The 19916-nt window shown below is 40.6% G+C and overlaps 1 protein-coding gene across 1 annotated transcript in view; it reads right to left on the bottom strand.

Annotated features, from left to right (window-relative positions):
* The window catches only part of Ano4 (anoctamin 4), a 235532-nt gene that overhangs the window by 155840 nt on the left and 59776 nt on the right, over positions 1–19916 (bottom strand). Inside the window, exons 3-4 of the mRNA XM_059245810.1 lie at positions 9005–9109; positions 585–721 (exon numbers count right to left, since the gene is read on the bottom strand). Coding sequence (XP_059101793.1) covers positions 585–721; positions 9005–9109 — 242 coding nt within the window. The remainder of the gene's footprint in view (positions 1–584; positions 722–9004; positions 9110–19916) is intronic.

The following is a 19916-nucleotide window of genomic DNA, read 5'->3' as shown; positions in this document are numbered from 1 at the left end:
TCCGTATACCTGCCACTTCCGTGTGGCATACAGCAAAAGAAATCTTAAACCTCATTGAGATATGGCCTGAGCAACAGTGGACATCCCCACAAAATACTTTTCCTCCCCTAGATGGATCTGTCTACAACCACAGTGAAGTCTTCCACTCACAGAAGAGGCAAATGAAAACTCACAGGCCTCAGACAACAGTGTCCTGAAAAGCTGGTGTGTTTTATGTTGCCAGTTCGTAGGCTCAGGGGTTTATACTAGGAAGTTCATCCTTGTCAAGTTTCTTTCCGTTAGTTATGAACACTTAGGCTGCGTCATAGAATGATGGGCCGTCGGGGGAAATCTTCCTCTGTATACATTAAACATCTCTAGATGTGAGAACACAAGTACATGACCAACTTTTCAGTTTTGAGCACAAGTCTATTTCAGGTCCTTGAGACACACTAGAGCCATGGAGTAGCACAGACATAAAAAACCTGCCTATGCTTCCCAGGAGCCTGCAGTCTGATGGGATTTACCCCAGCATGGACTGTTGGAATGCCTTACGGGATCCCACCTGAAGCATTTCTCTTCCAGGAAGTCGTGCACACTCTTACCTCTCCCCCTGCCTCCAGTCTGCTGGCGTCCTCTGAAGTACTGGTCAGGTTTCCGGGGTGAAGGAGGGAATCGTCATCTTTGCAAGGGCTGTTGACAGCCTCTAATTCATCAAAAAGAATATTGACATCCTTGGCCACTAGAAGCAAAGCACACATGTTAAACTGGGCTAAGAAACTGGGCTGGACATCAACACAGCAAGAGGAGGCGTCTCCCTTTGGCTTTCTATGCACACACTGTTTCAACAACACCTCTCTAAGAGAAAAGATGTTTCTCTTGACCAAACAGGTGACATTAGTCAAGACAAAGTAGGTAAAACACCTTCATGTCATAAACATAATTTGTCTTCCAGAATAACAAAGGGTAATTTATTCAGATTGTCTTTATATAGCTGTTTAGAGAAAGGTACTTTCATTTAAAACTACTAAGAATTCATTCCCCAGGTTGGAAAGGTGAGCTGCGCTTTTTAATGCTATATTTTCTTACTTAAGAGCCATAGAGCTTGACAAGGCAGCCCATAAAAGTGCCACGTGCATGGCTTAGTGGCATTTATTTATTTCTTCATTTCTTCCTTTATAATCTCTCTAATAAATTCAAAAATGAAACATACAGTTAGGTTTCCTGTTTTCTTTCTTCTTCTAACAATGAATTGAAAGGAATGAGCCATTCAGAGGATCCTCCTATAGACTATGTTAACGACACAACAATATACAAAGAGCTGTCCAACAGGGTTCTTGGGGAGATCACAAAGTTCAAATGCACCTTGCAGCACACTGTGAACACCCCCAAGGACTGGACATCCAGGCATGGGTCTCTTCTTCCCCACCTTAAATTATGTCCCGACATTACAATTATTTTTTTATTTTGATGCTTTAAAAGTGCCCAAGGGTCTATAACTGGCCAGAAGCTGTTGCATAAAATGACTTGTGGGAGACTGGATTTGAGTAGTCATTCTTTCGTTCATAAATGTTTTAGACATGCTCGCACTGTGTGCCAAGTGTACAGCTGTGTGGTAGGCATATTCTGGTGACTGAAAGTGATGTGGCTCTTTGCCTCTGTGGAAAAAGGAAATAGATCAAACAAGTGCAAACAATGAGTAGTTTAAAAAGAAAGAACAGAGTCGGGCACAGAGGAGAGATAATCTGGGTAGTTGGGGTGTCCAGATTCTAAAACTACAGCCAAGCACGTGACTTTATGCAATTCTCTTGTCTTTTCAAGTCTTTCACCCGCAAAGCAAAACGGATGAAAATAGGAATAACAGCCGTGGGTTACTGAGACAGGCCCAATCATTATCCTCCTCCAAGGGTGACCAAATTCCCAGAACCTGTGAATATGTTACTTCACATCAATAAAGGCTTCCAGATGTGTTTCTATTAAGGGTCACACACCACGGGGCCACTTCTCCTGGGTTACTTGGTAGGCTCCATGAAATCACAGGACAGTCAGAGGCAGAGAGAGGAAGTGGAAATGCTTATACTGCTGGCTTGAAGAGACAGCAGAGCCGTGGACCACAGCGAGTAGGTGGCCCCCAGAAGACAGCAACACCAACAAAACAGACTGTCCCTCACTGCCACCAGCAGGAATGCAGGTACCAACACCTTGATTTCAGGGTCTGACCTCCAGAGCATCAGCTCATCAGATGCACTGTTTGATGATACCAAGTGTGTGTATTTCAATTCACACCAGTGCTGATGAATGTAGTCACCACTGGTATTTAGACCATGAAGACTACAGAAAAGAAAACTGCATAGTCTTTCCACACAGCCAGGTTCAAAGAGAGGAGCTGAAGGAGCTGATGTTTTTGAAGACGCAATACGTGCAGTGTTTCAAGGACAGATTGCCTGACCACCCTGGGTAGAGACGCTCCCCCTTCCATGGTCAAACTCTTCCTACATCTTTCCCACACAGTCTGTAATTACCTTCTTTATTCATGTTTATGGATGCATTAGTGGTTTTCCTTATCAGAATGCAGAGCAGGGACTTGGCCAGTTTTGATGGCTCTATAGAGAACCTGGCACAGAGTCAGTCCTCAACACATACTTGTTAAAAGACATGGTGGAGACTGTTAGAAGGTGTGGACTGTGGTCTAGTGCCATATGAGAATCTATTTCCTCAAATATCATCGAGCCTAGGACTCCACTCATGATTTTTATGGTTGAGCCAGGAATTCACAGTTTCAAGTAGACAGTGATGAAATTACATGTAGTTATTGATTAGGTTTGAGCAATAGGACAAATTGTCATTTTAACAAAGTCAAAGGCCTACTGGCTATTGCAGACACTTACTTAGTTGTATAAATTTGTGCTTGTTTGCTTACTAGTATCCCAGGGGTAGAAATCTTTTAGACTTCCTATCATTCTTTGGATATTAAAGGCCCATATTTTAAAGGCTTCATCTTGAAGCTAGCACTGTTGAGAAGTTACAGAAACTTTAATATGCTTGACCCAGCAGGGGGTCTTCTAGCCACTGGGAGCCTTTTCTTCCCTGTTTAAACTCTAGCCAAGGGTCTAGAGGCCTTACTCTGTCATCCACTAGCTGCTAGGATATAGCCTTAGCACAGGACCAAAAGCAATAGGACCAGTCAACCGCAGTCAACTGAAGTCTCCCAAACTGGGCGCCCCAATAAGCCTTTTCTGTTTGTAAGTTGGTTGCCTTGGGTATTGGTTGCAATCTCAGAACACTATCACAGGAATGAATCCTGGAAAGGGAGCGCTGAGAAGCAGAGGTGTTGCTGTGACTGCATCTGACACTGTGGATGAGCTTTTGGAACTGGCTTGCAGGAGAAACACAGAAGCATTCGAAGAAGGCTAAAAGCCTAGAATGCTGCAGTTTAACGGGCGATCTATGAAGGTTCAAAAGATCAGAATGCTAAAGGCATAGAAGCTGCGAGCATGAGTTTTCAAAGGGATATGACGACTCTATGGGAACTGGAGTAAAGACCACTTTGGTGTCTACATAAGAAATTTGCACGAACTGTGCCCATACCCTGAGACTGTACAGGAGGCTGAGCTTGAAGGTGAATGACAAGTTTACCAGCCAACTGTCAATGAAGTAGTCTGGGTATCACTGGCTGATTCTAGCCAAATTTACATTGAGCATTGGGAACAAAGTGAAAGAGCAGAAATATTTGGAAAACTGACATGTAAAGGTGCAGCTGAAATGGGTGCAATTGCTAAAGACATTAGCATGAGAAGATGCTAAGAGCATCGCACTTGGATAATCAGAAATATGCATGGAGGCAATTTCAGACGCTGGGTCCTGATACAGTGGCCAGGGAGATTAAAAGGGATAATGCGCATGCTGTTTGCATTGTGACATGTAGAGACCAGAAATGTGGCCTGTCAACGGCAGACTTTCAGACATTTAAGTCATCATTTTATCGACACAAAAAAGTAAAATGGGCATTAACCAGATGGACAGGTGGCTTTGAGGAGTCAATTTCTCATTGTTACAATCAAACATCTGGAAAAAAATCATCTTGGAGGAAGAAAGACTTGTTTTAGATCACTGTTTGCAGGGAGAAGAGCACAGGGCCAGGGCTCCAGTCTTGATGTGAGGTTGGTGGCTAGTCACATTGCAGAGGCAGACAGAAAGCAGTGGGAGACTCATGCTGCTCTGTTTCCTCCTCTTGTTCTGTCTGAGTCACCAACCATGGATGGGCACATTCATATTCAGAGTGAGTCTTTTCTTCTCAGCTAATCCTATCTGAAAATACACTCAGACACACTTAGGGGTGTGTGCTACCTGCCTGTCATTCACTCAGAGAATATCCGACAAAGGAGTTGGCACTCTGCAGTTCCAGATCTTGGAGTGAATATCCCATGAACAACAGAGAACTACTGTGGTATTAGGCTGAGAAACCCTACTCTGCATTAAGGATCCAACTCGTTGACACTAATGGAAACAGCTGATGAGGAATGGAGGGAAGCCCCTTACCTTCCCTGTATGAAGTCACCAAGGGGCTGCTGTCAGTGGGGGGATGTTCAGAGAAGTCAGTATGCCACAGAAATCCATTTTTTTGGAAAATAAGGAATATTTAATTTAGTCATCTTTATCACCTGTCAAACCCTCCATGGCTTTAGCAGACATTAAATTCCTTCTCAGAGCACGAGCAGCTAAGAAGTCATCAGTAGAACACAGGTGTTTCTCTTCTTTTCCAAAGAGAAAGAGAAGGGGGCTTTGCAGCATGTCAGCATTGCTCCTGGTCTCTCCATCTTTAACTACTGTGCAGGTTTTAGGAATGAAGTACAATATTCTTATATACAAACTTATGTTATCTCCTGAATGAGAAAATTAAGCCTTAGGTTACAAAGTAAACCAATGGGTTTTTAAAAATCTATTTGTTCAACAAATATTTTAAGTATCTACTATGTCTAGGCACTGTATTAGGCTAGGGATTTGGGGTAAAGTCCTAGAACATCATGGGCATGGATCTTTGCCTCAGAGAGCTCACTGTCCATCCAGAGTGGGGAGTAAGGCTTCTCTATCCATGGCCTGAACCTCACAGAGATGCCATGTATTCATATAAGATCACTTGATAATGGATTTCATCACCTCCCTTAAATTTTTTTTCCTTGAACAGAAAATATTTGATAATTATCTACAAAATAGAATTCTGCTCTTAGGCTCATTACGTGAGGAAGAGAGCCAAAATGCTCTCCAGAATCAATTCCAAAGAAGAAGAGGAAGGGGGAGAGCAACAATCGCATGGGATCCGAGTCCGGGATCCGCAGCAGAGTCCAACTGAGCCAGAGCTGAGTGAACAGACCTGGACAGCAAGGAGAGTGAGCGCAGGGGGACTCAGTCCACATGAGGAGCAAGGGAGACACTGGAAGACTCTGTTTCAGGAATTAGGAACGCAGCTCAAAGGGGGCGTGGAGGAGGGCGGTAGAAACAGAACATCAGAGACTCACATACAATAACTGAGCAAGAGTCAAGAGCTCGAATTGCCTGGGAAACCAAATACCAGCTATGGGGTCCGAGTCAAACATCCCACTCAGCACGAAAAGATTTTAAGCTTTCTTTCTGTTCCAAGCCAGGACAAGGACAAAGGAGGGAAACCAGAGGACCAGGGATATCCTGGTCCTTTCATAGGGAAGACCAAGGCTGTCTTTATGTAGTGAAATAGCTAATGATTCCACTCATCAAATATTTACAATTACTTCAACTGCTTCTCTAGGGGAAATCATCTGGGGTGTTAGGCGTTAGTGATTATTAGTTCTCTAAGGAAAAGAGATCGCAAGGATAATAATAATCAGATTAACTAATTATGAGTTATGAGCCATGTGTTTGTTGAGCCAGCATTTAGTGTTAGGTGGTAGAGGAGGCATGAATGGAAAGCCTTTACTTACGCTTCCAGGCAAGAGGATAACATTGGGAGACAATGCTATAAAAGCAATGTTTAACAGCAAAAAGGAACAGTAAATGTGTTTGAGAAATAGTCTGAAAGGGAGTAGGGGGTTTAAAAAAAATCAAAGAACTTGATTCATTGCTCTTTAATTTTCCAAATGCAGCAGGATAACCTCATGTTGTCAGCACAGTACGTGAGTACTTTAATCTTAGTACTTTGCGTTGGAGACAAAAACAAGGTGAAATTATAGGTCACAGTGGAAGACATGAGAGGCCTCTGCGGCATAATCCTACTGTTTATATTTGTTCTGTAGAGTGCCAGTTCGTTATGCTATTTTTGTCATAAATTGCAGATTATTACATCTGAAACATGGAATTCTGAAAGCATTGCACACCGACCTCAAAGCACCACTAGGAAGCATAAAAAAGGACATGTCTAGGAGCAACTCAGTATATACATACACACATACATACATATAAAGATGGTTTATGTCTCAATTTTAACACCAGACTGTTTATAATAAATCTATTTTTATGTCTGCACCATTTTCTGTCATATAAAAGGCTGACATAGAAGCTAGAAAATAGGAGACACTCAATATTCATCTCAACATTTTAAAAAAATCAGCTAATGTTCAGTTTATCGATAGTTATACACATATGTATTAGTTCTTTGAGAATTTTGCATGTGTTTTACATATTCACACGCCAGTTCCCTCCAGATCTACCCCCCTTTCCCATCTACTTCATTTGTGTCCTCTTCTATTTTTTTAACCCATTAAGCCCAATTCGTACTGCCGATATATCCTTGGATGTGCTCCTCTCATTGGAGGAGAGTCGATAGACCCGAGGCTACAATCTTAGAGAAAACTGACTCCTCCTTTCCCAGCTGCTAACAACTGCCAATAGCTCTTCAGCTATGCTGACCATCCCTCTCCATGTTGGGAAGGCTATTTTCCTTCTTCTAACTATCTTAGTGATGTTGTTTTAAAATATCAGCTTTTTAGAATTAGAGATTAATGCTCTTCTGCAGTAAGTGGGAGCAGGGCACACCAGGAGGCCACCATTGAGAGAAACTGTCTCCTCATCTTCTACCCACTGCATCTGCAGAAGACTGAGGGGGAGGTATCAGGAAGTTAGTCTTTCCTCTCTGGTTCTTCTATGTAAACATTAAGCCCTTGGAAGCTCCAGCTCTCAGAAAGAAACAGTTAGCAACATTGGGTGACAGGAAAGTCAGCTGACACAGGAATTCAAGGAATCTGCTTGCTGTCTCAGGAAGAGGACGTGGACCTCCTGGAACTGGAGTCATGGACAGTTGTGAGCAACCATGCAGATGCTGGGAACCACACTCAGGTTCTCTGTAACAGTACCAAGTGCTCTTAACTGCTGAGCCATCTCTCCAGCACCACGCCATGATCTTATTTTGAACTTTATAAAATACCTACAAATCTTCATTCCTCTATTCATAAGAGATATTCATAGGGATATAATCATTTTAATCTAGCAAACAGTTAGAAGCAAGAGACAAAGACACCTTTAACTGAGGTCTACTAATGACCAATTACTACAAAAAATACTTCCTTATAAACTACTACTTCACTTTGATAGAGGTTAATTCAGATCTAAAAACACATTAAGTTCATCTCCAGCATTTATATGGAGCCAGATTTTGCCAGTGGAGACATTATTTTTGATCCTTTGAGAACTAAACAGTTTGTCATCCTTCACAGCAGATGAAATAATTACATAATTTTATAACTTTCTGTCCCCTGTCTATTCATTTGATTTTTCATCCTCCTGGGGAATTTTCCCCTTTGTACTCCCTAGCTAATATGAAAGATTGACCATCCGGAACCAATAACTGGTCCTCATATATTATTAATTAAAACCACTTCTTTCAAACATAGCTTCACCTTCATCTCAGTATGTTTAAATTCAGAACAGAACTCATTCAGGGAGGGAATAAACAAAGGCTACAGCCGTCCCTGTTCTAATCTGACCTCCAACGGCTGTCTGAATTCTTTGCTAATTTTCCCATCTTCAATTATCCCGCAGAAAAACACTAAACCCTTCATTATCTTATAAAATCAAGAAAACAGCACAATGGTGGGGGAAGGACTAGAAAACTGATGAGAAATATTTATAAGAATTCAGCATGATGAGGTCCGAAGCACAGCACTTGCCTGGTATTCGCAAAGCCCTGGGTCCAATTCCCAGAGCTACATACACAAAGAGAAATTGGTACAAAAATGTAATTTAAAGTAGAAAAAAAAGGCACTTGTTTTTCCTGAAATGCTCTTCATTTATAAGTGCTTCAAGCTCAGCATCGTATGATAGCAACTGATGTGATCGTCTAGAGTCCGCTTTTTTTTTTTTTTTTTTTTTTTTGGTTTTTCGAGACAGGGTTTCTCTGTGTAGCTTTGCGCCTTTTCCTGGAACTCACTTGGTAGCCCAGGCTGGTAGAGTCCGCTGTTAATGAAAGCAGTGACGATCACTTGCTCACTGCTCCATCTATACTTGAGCAAATGTGTTGATCAAAAGAGGATTCTGAGTGACAGTTACAGATGACAAAACAGTGTAAGGAGAGTCCTCTCGCTGAGAATCAGTATGTGCAGAAAGGAGGGCCTCATTTCTGGGACATGGCCCTTCACTGATGATGTCACATATTTATTTTAGACAGTATGGTTCTGATTTGGTCTTAGTAGGTCAACATGTAGTTCTAACTTCTTGTATTTCAGCAGAGGAACAATATTTAGATTTGTTAAAAATGATTTTTTCCTTTGGTTATAATTGTTCTGAACCTAAAACATTTTAAATATTTTTAAAATACCATACTATTGTAAACACACAGAATTCTTCCAAGATCCCAATATCTTGTAGTTCAGCTTCACAAATTAACCCCAATTACAGTGTCTTTTCTTGTCTCAAAATTGTTTTGTACAGTATCTTTTTGACCATATGGATTGATTATTCTTTTGAGTTTTGAAACAGCTAAGCCGCTGGTTCTTTAACCCTTGCCCAATATTACAATACTTTTTCCTCTTGTGAATTTAAAATTTGAGTGAAAACTTACTTTCTTGTATTGCATTAAGAATCTCTGAAAAGTCCACGTCACTCTTTGGGCAGTCGGGCAGGATTTGCATATCCAGCTGGTGGCCTTGTAAATCCACTCCACCTTCTAGAGAAATGAGAGATATCCATGGAGTTTGCGCTGGTTATAGCAGGGCCCAGCATTATGGCCCTGAGAAGTGACATCAACATCTAAAGTGAACAGCTAGTTGGCTTGCTAGTGATCCCTCCTCTTAGACAACTGACTTCACAATGGAAAAAAGAGAAAGACATACATCTTATCACTCTCTATATATCAAAAATGTTCCCACTGAAAAATAAAACAACTACTTAAAAAATGCAACATTCTTTCATAGTGTTTACTGGAATTTTTCCCAGCTAAAACAAAATCGTAGCTTCCAATCATGGAAACTTAAAATTATTCTCATCTTCTCTATGTAGATAAAATGTGGCATTTAACAAAACACTCTATGATGTGATTCTCTTCAAAATTATACTAATTCATTCTTGTGGAAGGATTTGCTATTCAGAATATGACTGAAAACAAGGTATCAATATTTTACTGCTCACAATGAGATTTCTCAGCTACAGCATTTATCCTAACTGTGGCAGGATCCTTCAGTCTATATTACAAAATAATTAAGCCTCTTGCCGGAGGTTTGTGCGATCATGTGTGTTCTAAAGACAGAAGGCTTTTCTCTGATGCTCCACACACCCACAGAACACTTAGGCCAAAGAAAACAGGACACCAGAAAGTAGTTTTATCATTAACAATGTTTTTTAAAAAATTTATTCTTCTCTCTTACAAAACATCTCGACCAGAGCTTCCCCTCCCTTCACTCCTCCCAAGACCCCATCCTATCTCCCTTCTCCCCCAGATCTACTTCCCCCACCCACCTCCTCCCAGAAAAAGAGCAGGCCTCCCAGTGACAACAACTGAACATAGCACAACAAGATACAATTAGACCAGGCACAAACCCTCATAGTAAGGCTGGGCGAGGGAACCCAGCAGGAGGAAAGGGGTCCCAAGAGCAAGCAAAAGAGTCAGAGATGGCCCCACTCCCACTGTTAGGAGTCCCACAAAAACACCAAGCCAACAACCATCACGTAAACACAGAGGACATAGCACACACCCAGGCAGGCTCCCTGATGGTTGCTTCAGTCCCCATGAACCTCCATGATCCCTGCTTAGCTGATTTCAGCAGGCAGGTCATTCTCTCTCCCTTCTCCCCATGCTCTCCCATGTCCTCAACCCCTCTGGCTCCCACAATTCCTCCCCCTGCTCTTCTGTGAGGTTTCCAGAGGGGAGGGACCTAAAAGAGACCAGGAAAGAAAGTCAGCTTAGCCATTAAAGGCTAGGCTCACAACCAAACAACACTTCTTGGTAAGAACACTTTTAGTTTTCAGAATCTACAAAGTCTGAAATACATAGGTAATATGACGAATGAAATGATTATGCCATAGCATGCAGTGTGTGTGCATGTGTTTTAAAGAAACAATCTTTTCATATCTATAGATAGATAGACAGATAGATAGGTAGGTAGATATGTATATTAAGTCTCATACAAAACTTCAGTTACATTCCAAAAACTCTATAGTAAGAAGTCATAGCCTCTGTCTTACAGAATGTTCACTAGTTACTTCATACAGCAGAAGATGAGCCTTAGGAGGGAGGTGACTCTGCATGCTGTGGCCCCAGCTCTTCGAACAGTGCCTCATGCAGGGCCTGCCCTCAGCGAGTGTGAGTTGGATGAATGAATGAGCCTGTGAAGTGATTATGAGACACAGTGGAGCAAAAGCAAAGCTAAATGCCGGCATTGAAATTGTGATTAGGTCACACTAAACCTTTCTAGTTCTTAGTTTCCTTGTGTGAAAACGAGGGTTGATGAATACAGTCTCATAATGTCGCACAAGGATTAAAGGGACTGTTACAGAAAAGCTCTTAGCTGTCACAGTCAATAGTAAAGGAGGTCATTTGTGTTATTATCCATAGTAATTCATTAAGGCTACAGTGTTATCTACGCAAAGCCTTTCTCCACACTGAATAGCAGGGAGCCTAGTGAGCACTCCTGTAACTGTCAGGAAATGCTGTCTAATATGATAGACACTGCAATGAACTTTTCAGATTCGTGCACACAATTGCTTCATTGCAACGTCTCAAGTTACCCGTGGGACAGCTTCTCAGGACAAATAAACATTCTTCCTGCTGTCCCACAATGAAAACAACACATTTATCTTTTCCTTCCATGGTCAGCTACTTCAAATGGTCAGAGAAAAGTTCTCATGCTTTTCAATCTCTACTTTGTTCTATTCATGGACAAACACTCCCACCCCCCGACACACACTGGAGACAGAAAAATAACAATTCAGTACTGCCTATTTACCATGGAGACCACCAAGCGTGCAGGTATAGATAAAATATCAAGTATAATAAAGAAGAGTACACATTAATATGATTGAGAAGGACAGGAACAAAATAGGCCAACAAGTACAGAAGCTAATTACAAAAAGTTAAATCATTAAATTTTAGTCTTAGTGTTTTGCTTCTCACAACAAATATGTGATATACTTAAAGACCTTTACATATTTTGGACTGGTCCAATGAAAGGTGATAACTATTTAACTTTAGAATTCAGACTCACAGCATAAACTATAAATGCTAAATTATAGGTATTATTCAACTGAAAAAAGACTCTAAATTAATGCCATTTTTAAAATGTATGAATAAAATGGCTCCAAATTGCAGGAGTTAACATTCTCTTCATAGTGTAACTTAAAATCAGACTTGGAACCCTTAAGACATTAGGCATCTTTCCCCCTCTACTCTGGAACACACATAGCATAAAATGATAATGTGGAACCTTCGACAGCAACCCATTCATGATGCCCCAAACGACAAAGACTTCACAATAAAGAGAGACCAGAGCACCAGGATGCTTTCCAAGGAATTCTTGAAAGTGAACATCTCCAGTTTTAGCATACATTGCCTAACTGACGGCCAATGGCTTTAATATATAAAATGTAACATGTTTACTTTGTGCTTATTTGTTTATTTGATTATTTATTATTACTCATGTGGTTTTGATATGATTACTACAAAGTTAAAAATCTGAGACCTTCCTCATGATCACTAGTACCTTTAACTTGGATTAAACTAACAGAGCATGGAAGTGCCTACGAGGCAAGATGGGAAGAACAGACAGATTCAAGCCAAACATTTTTCAAATTATTGTTTTATATGTATGAGTGGTTTTTTTGCTTGCATGTCTGTGAATGATGTGTGTGCCTAGTGCCTGAGGAGGTCAGAAGAGGGCACTGGGGACAGGAGTTACAGATGGATGTAAGGTGGCATGTGAGTACTGGGAATGTAACCGAGTCCTCTCTCAGTGCTCTTCAACTGCCAGCTGAGCCATCTCTCCAGCTCCTCAAATGAAGCATGTTTAAAAATTATAATAAACATGCAACCACATATAAAACTATGGAGACTAAATTAGTTAAAGAGAGAAACTAAAAATATTCCTCAAAGACGTGAAAAAACTCAACAATTTTAAAAGTTCTCCAAATTTGGGTTTTTACTCTTCACATGCTTAGTGGATAGACGTGGTTAAACCTCAGCTCTTCATTATGGCTCTTCCGCCTGGATAAGGTTGAACACAGAGCCAACAAAAGAAACTCTGTAGTGGCATTTACAATTAACAAAAGGTCTTCAGCTGGGCAAACGACATGTTGAAAATTCACTTCCTATTTGGATCTAGCTTGGATTTTAGCTAAATGCTTCTATACAAGAGGAACAATAACTGAACCTCAAACATGTCTTTCCCAGTTAGTGGACAGCCGGTTGAGCAAGGGTCCCATCTCACACCTGACTAAAGGCAGTCATCTCCTCTCTACTGTCAAGGCCCCTCACACTCTCTGTTTCACAAAGATTTTTTTCTCTTGGTCCTGATATGTGAATACAATGTTTCCTTCTATTGAGCCCATGAAGCTATTTATTCTTCATATTTTCTCTAATGTATTTTTGCCATAAAATTAAGGTCTATAGTGCAGAATGCAGAAACCAGGGTATATGGGGAATCCTGCTTTTCTTCATGTAGATTTGTTACATTACAGTTAGCATCCTCAATGGAACTGTAATGCAGTGCAGCCCCAGGGCACACTGGGTCCATCCTTTATCTCCTGCAATACCCAGAACAAGGCATTGACTACAGCCATTGCTCAGTTGAGGCCTTTTAACTGTGACTTTACCTCATTAGTGGTAGTAACAGTTACAGGCTACAAAATGCTCTGGTTTTCCTATCCCTACCTAATCCACAAGATGTAAGAAAATGCCATTAAGGAAGCCTGCTACCTCAAAAAAAGAAAAAGAAAAAAGGAGAAGAAGAAAACAAGTTATCTTCTTGATATGTTGTATGTAGACAGCTGTGCAAGACATATAAAAAGCATTTGTTTTCACTTTGTAAAATCTCCTTTTTCATTATTTTTCACACACACACACACACACACACACACACACACACACACACACACACTGTCCATATCTACGTGCCCTAATTCCTTACTCAAATTTTGCAGATGCACTTCAACACACCCCTCTCTGAACTGCACATCTTATTATTTATTCATTTATTTGTAAACACGCTAAGAATGGTCAGTACTGTACGTGTGTGGGTGTCATGTCATTCACCACAGCATGGAAAACAAACGTACCAGTGGCCACATCCTCAATAAGGAATGATTGTCCCTTCCTTGGTTATTATCTATTGTCAGTAACTCCTCAGTAAGGGGTGGGCCTGGAGACCATCTATCCCATATATGCCAGGATTTTGGGATGGCCTGATTTAGTGCAGTAGCCACAGATGCTATGAGGTCGTAAGTGTCCCGGTCATATTGTATCAGGAGACGGCTTTCCACAACATTCCTCCCTGTTCTTTCAGCTCCCTGCTCTCTGAGTCTTGGTGGTGGTGGATATAATATTGATTAATGTTTCCATAAGGTTTTCCCATACATCCTCAATTTTGGTTAACCCACCCATTATCCTCTTCTCTCCCCTAACTCACAATCTCCATCCCTACTTAATCCTTTAATCCTTAATATTCTCCCTCCTTTTGCCTTTCACATGTCTTCTATTATCCTTCACCTTTTTTTTTAAGTTGAGTTGTGAGATAGTAGCTTCCATATGACTTTTCATAATCCACTCACCCCCTGGTTTCCCCCATATCCCCACTTCCTTCTCTGCTGAAGACTCTCCTCCTCAGTATTCCACCTCACTACTGTCCTCCTCACCGTGCCCTGTCCTCTCCCCCTTTCAAAAGTCCCGTTCTACTTCCCTGGTTTCCACTTGTGTCCCAAGTTAACTACACAGAACAAGAGATTTACATCTGGGATCTGTGTATGAGAGAGAAAAGATGGCATTTGTCTTTCTGGGCCCGAGTTATCTCACTCAGTATAATTGCTTCCAGTTCCATCAATTTACCTGAAAATTCCATGAGTTCACTTTTCTCTGCAGTTGAGTAACATCCAATTATGTATACGGGCCATGTTTTTCTAATCTATTCATCTGTTGATGGGCATCTACCTTATTCCATTTACAGCTATCATGAATAGTGGAGCAATGAATATGGACATATAAGTATCTCTATAGGAGGATATAAAGTCTCGTGGCTCTACACCAAGGAGCGGTATATCTGGGTCACATGGTAATTCTATTTTCAGTTTGTAAGAAACTTCCAGACTGGCTTTCAAAGTGTCTATACTAGTTTGTTCTTTGACCAATAGATTGTACATGTTTTCTTTTCAACATATCCATGACAGAACTTGTCTTATTTGTGTTCTTGATGATAGCTGTTTTGACTGGGGTGAGGTAGAATCTTTTTTTTAGCATAATATTATTTGGCACCTCATTCTTTTAAACATGCTAGCTTATAGTGTTTGTCAGTTCAACTTTACTTTAAAAAATAAGGCATAAAAGGTACTTTTAAAAAAGTGTTACACACTGTGCATTTCAACGTCTGATTTTTACTAGGGGCCTAATACTAACACTTGGGTTTGGATAATGAGTATAAATTTTATACTGATAACTGGTGAAGCAAGGATGCTGTTTCACACATGTACACACACACACACACACACACACACACACACACACACACACACACACCTAAATACGTAAATACAACTTTTCCAGTTTGCATGTTTTTTCATTGTTTTTACACCCCGCCCCCCACATGCACACACACATTCTAAATATATAAATTCTAGTAATAGCATTATTATATTAGTAAAGATTAAATGTAAGTCTTTGAAAATACTCTGGTTTACCAAGCAACAGGCTCCTACGACAGTCATGCCAAAGATACCTGGTTAGTTGTTAACCTTAAAAATGCCTCTACTGATACCCCCACAACAGACTGCTGGCAATGGTCGAGAGACAGCCCGAACTGACCTACTCTGGTGATGGGATGGCCAAACACCCTAACTGTCGTGCTAGAAACCTCATCCAACTACTGAGGGATCTGGATGCAGAGATCTGTGGCTAGGCCCCGGGTGGATCTCTAGGAGTCCAATTAGCGAGAATAAGGAGGGTTTATATAAGCGAGAATTGTTGAGACTAAGGTTGGATAAAGCACAGGGACAAATAGCCAAACGAATGGAAACACATGAACTATGAAACAATGGCTGAGGGGTCACCGACTGGATCAGGCCCGCTGAATGGGTGAGACAATTGATTGGCTTGATCTGTTTGGGAGGCATCCAGGCAGTAGGACAGGGTCCTGTGCTCATTGCATGAGTTGGCTGTTTGAAACCTGGGGCCTATGCAGGATCGCTTGGCTCGGCCTGGGAGGAGGGGACTGGACCTACCTGGACTGAGTCTACCAGGTTGATCTCAGTCCGCGGGGAAGGCTTTGCTGGGGAGGAGGTGGGAATGGAGGTTGGGCTGGGGGGAAGGTGAGGGGGGCAGGAGGGGGGAGAACAAGGGAATCCGTGGCTGATATGTAGAACTGAATTGTATTGCAAAATAAAAATAAAAAAAATTAAATAAAAAAATGCCTCTACTGAATGTACCAGGCTCTGCTGACTCCCCATGGGAGGCCTTACCTTCTTGTAGGAGGGAATGGAGGATGGGTTGTGGGGAAGGCTGGAGGAGTGGGAGGAGGAAGAGGGGGATCTATGATTGGTATGTAAAATGAATAAAAAAATTCTCAATAGAAAAATAAAAATGATGCTGTGAATTTATTTATTTTATTTTTAAGACTACAATATAAATTTCCCCTTCCCTTCCCTCTCTCCCTCAAAACTCTTCCATATACCCCTCCTTGCTTTCTTTCAAATTCATGGCCTCTTTTCTCATTAGTTGTTTTACACACACATATATCACACACACACACACACACACACACACACACACACACGCACACGCACACTCACACTCTCGTGCATGCATACACATATTCCTAAATATATAAATACAACCTTCTCAGTCTGTATAATGCTACCTGTATATGTGCTTTCAGGGATGACCATTTGGTGTGACAAGATTCAAAATTATCAGACAACAATTAGTAGTCCTCCCGTTTCTCAATGACAAGCAAACCGAACAAGAAACTAGGAGAACAATCCCATTCACAACAGCTACATACACAAAATAAAATACCCCAAAATAAACAGATACTCACCCCCTCACCAGGGAAACTTCTCTCTGTATCAGGGGACCCCATTACAGAAAACCACAGCCAATCAAATGGAGAGTTGTGAACCCAGTCCTGATGGATACATCTACAGTACAACTCCCCTACCTCATGCTCAGGCAATATTGAAGAAGAGGGGTTGGAAAGATGTTAATGGCCAAGGGTCAGGGAGTTTCCTGTGAGACTGAGTCTCCTAGGAATGTCAGAAGTTCCACCCATAAAGTCTCACCGGCATGGCTGCCTAAACATAAGCTGAACAAGGACAACGTGGATGAGGAAAGCCCATGAAGTCTCAATCCTACTGAAAACTAAAGAATACTGAGAGCCTGAGGTAGAATCTTAAAGTAGTTTTAATCTGCAGTTCCCTGATGCTCAAGGATGCTAGGAACTTTGTAAAGTGTTTCCTAACCATCTGCATTTATTCTCTGGAGAATTTTCACTTCAGTTCCACAGTCCAGTTTCCATTGAGTTGTTTATTTTCTTAATGTTTGGGTTTATTTTTTTTTTTTAGTTCTTTCTGTATTCTAGACATCAATCTTCTGTCAGATGAATAGCTAGCAAAGGTTTTCTCCATTCTGTGGGCTGTCTATTCACCCACTTAACAGTTTCTTTTGTTGTACAGAGCTTTTAAAATTCATTAGACCACATTTGTCCAATGTCGGTCTTACTTCCTGTGCTACCAAGTCATTCTGAAAGCCTTTACCTGTGCCTATAAGCTGGGGTGTGCACCCTACTTTTTCTTCTGTCAATTTCAAGGTACTGGGTCTTATGCTGAAGTGTTTGGTCCACTTAGAGTTGAGTATTATGCGTGGTGACAGAATGGGACCTGGTAGTCCTCATGTTGAAATCCAGTTTCCCCAGCACCATTTGTTGAGGATGCTGTCTTTTTTTTTAAATGTACTTTTTTTGGCACCTTTCTCAGAAATCAAGGGACTATGTTGCTTGGACTTCTTTGTGGGCCGCCAATTCTACCCTTTTGGTCTACGTGTCTGTTTTTATGCACCAGTACCATGCTGTTTTTATTATTACAGATCTGTAGTATTGCTTAAAGTCAGGTGTGGTGACACTCAGTCCCATATTCTTTTTGTTCAGGATTGCTTTAGTAGCCTTTACTAAACCTAAATTCCATCAAGTAATAACTACAATTTCAAAGGGCCAAGTGGTTCATAGTGAAAACCAGTAGCTGCCTTTTCTGCAATCCCAGCCTTCTTCCCTTCAAATAACCATCTATGAGTTTCAATTGGCTATTTACACACACACACACACACACACACACACACACACACACACACCATTGTTGCTTTTTTCTTTTTGTAATTAGTGACATATTTATGAATAATTTTACAATAGAGTGAAATCACAAAGGTCAAAGTTGGCCTTTTCTGAGAACTGCTGGACTTTCATCTTTAAAATAACAGGTTTCTTGATAACATTTTCATACATAATTTTAATTGACTTTCCCCCAATCCCCTCCTGTCCCTTATCTCTCTGTCCCCAATCCTGCTTAAGCCTTTCTCCTACTGAAAGTCCCCTATTAATTTTATATCACATATATTCTATGACCCTTCTCCCCCTCTCCCTTGGAGCCTCTTTTTTATGCTCTCATAGATTCCTTTCTAGTTTCCACTCACTCTCACACAAATATAAAACTACAAGAACTAAAAGCTAAGGTATGCATATGAAAGAGAACATGGGGTGGTTTTCTTCATAACCTGGGTTACCTCACTTAATATAATATTCTCCAGTATATCCATTTTCTTAACTGCCATGATTTCATGTTTAGGAATATAATTCCACTGTGTATATGTTCCATATTTTTGTTATCCTTCCATCCATTGATGGACATCTAGACTGATTATATTTCTTTGCAGTTGTTCATAGAGCAACAATAACAAGGACGAGCCAGAATCCTTGCGGTAAGCTATAGAGGTTTTTTTTGAGCATATGCCTAGGAATAGCACAGTTTGATTACGTGGTAGTTCTATTTTTAGTTTTTTTGAGAAACAGCCAAACCAGTTTCCATAATGGCTACACCAGCCTATAATTCTAGCAGTGAATAAGGGTTCACCTTCCCTCAAACCCTTATCAGCATTTCCTGTCCTTTGTTTTCTTGAAGAAAGACAGTCTGACTTTTTATTTCATTTTGTTTCTTTTGTTGATACAGTCTCTCACTATCTACACCTGATCTGTCTGAACTCACTGTGTAGACCAGGCTGGCCTTGACCTCTAACAATTCTTGCCTCTACTTCCTGAATAAAATCGTTATAGGTATTACCACCATGCCTATCTTCTGCCATAGGAAAACAAAGGGAAAAACACCTCAAGATCAAGGCATGGGTAAGGACTTTCTAAGATATCCCAACAGACCAGAAAATAATAGCAATTGCATGGCAAATACACACAACATGAATAGAACCACATTATTTGTAGGAAAATGGCTGAAACTGGAGGTTATCGTGCAAAGTGAAGTGCTTCCGACTCAGAAAGGGAATATCACATTATTTCCTCTCATACGAAGATTCTAGATTTTAAAATATGTGAAAATAGAGAGATTTTGGATAAGAGAGGACATCCCTGGGAAGTATGAGAGCAGGGTTAGCGAGAGTAACAAGCAGGTGAAGATAATAAAGGTACATGATAGACCCTTACCGAGGGGCCATCACAAAGCTGACATCTTATGTAATAAGTGCATGCTAATAATAAAAATAATCATTTCCTTGCTCATAAAGGGGAAAGCATTGAAAATTGGTCATGATGCACATTCACTACAGTAGAAGATTTACTTTTCTAATTATGTTTAATTTAAGATATTGCTAAAGGCTTTTATGGCATAATAGTCCTTAATCAAATAGAAAGAATAGTTCGTATTAAAAGTGAAATAAAGTCTCACAAATCAAATGCTACCTTCTCTGTGTAACACAAGTGATAAGCAATATGTAAAGGAAGCAAAGTGGGGAGAATAAATGGCATTTTCTATGATGATTTCTACATAGCAAAAACACTGGATCTGGGCTGTTCTTTCATCCTTTTTATAATCTAAAGATAAAATTGGTAGTTGATGTCAAGAAGTATGTTCAACAGAAATCTCTAAGGATGGATTTTTTTTAATAGAATTAGGTGAGCAGTGATATTTCAAAATTGAAACTTAGACTCTAAAATAAATCCTTTCATGGAATGGTTTTGAATGTAAGAGGGAGCAAAGATGCCACATTTTAGATTGAGAGATTGGAT

Source organism: Peromyscus eremicus, chromosome 18 (assembly GCF_949786415.1).
Source record: "Peromyscus eremicus chromosome 18, PerEre_H2_v1, whole genome shotgun sequence".
NCBI lineage: Eukaryota > Metazoa > Chordata > Mammalia > Rodentia > Cricetidae > Peromyscus > Peromyscus eremicus.
The sequence above is the reverse complement of the archived record's forward strand: the minus strand, read 5'-3'. Positions and strand labels throughout refer to the sequence as shown.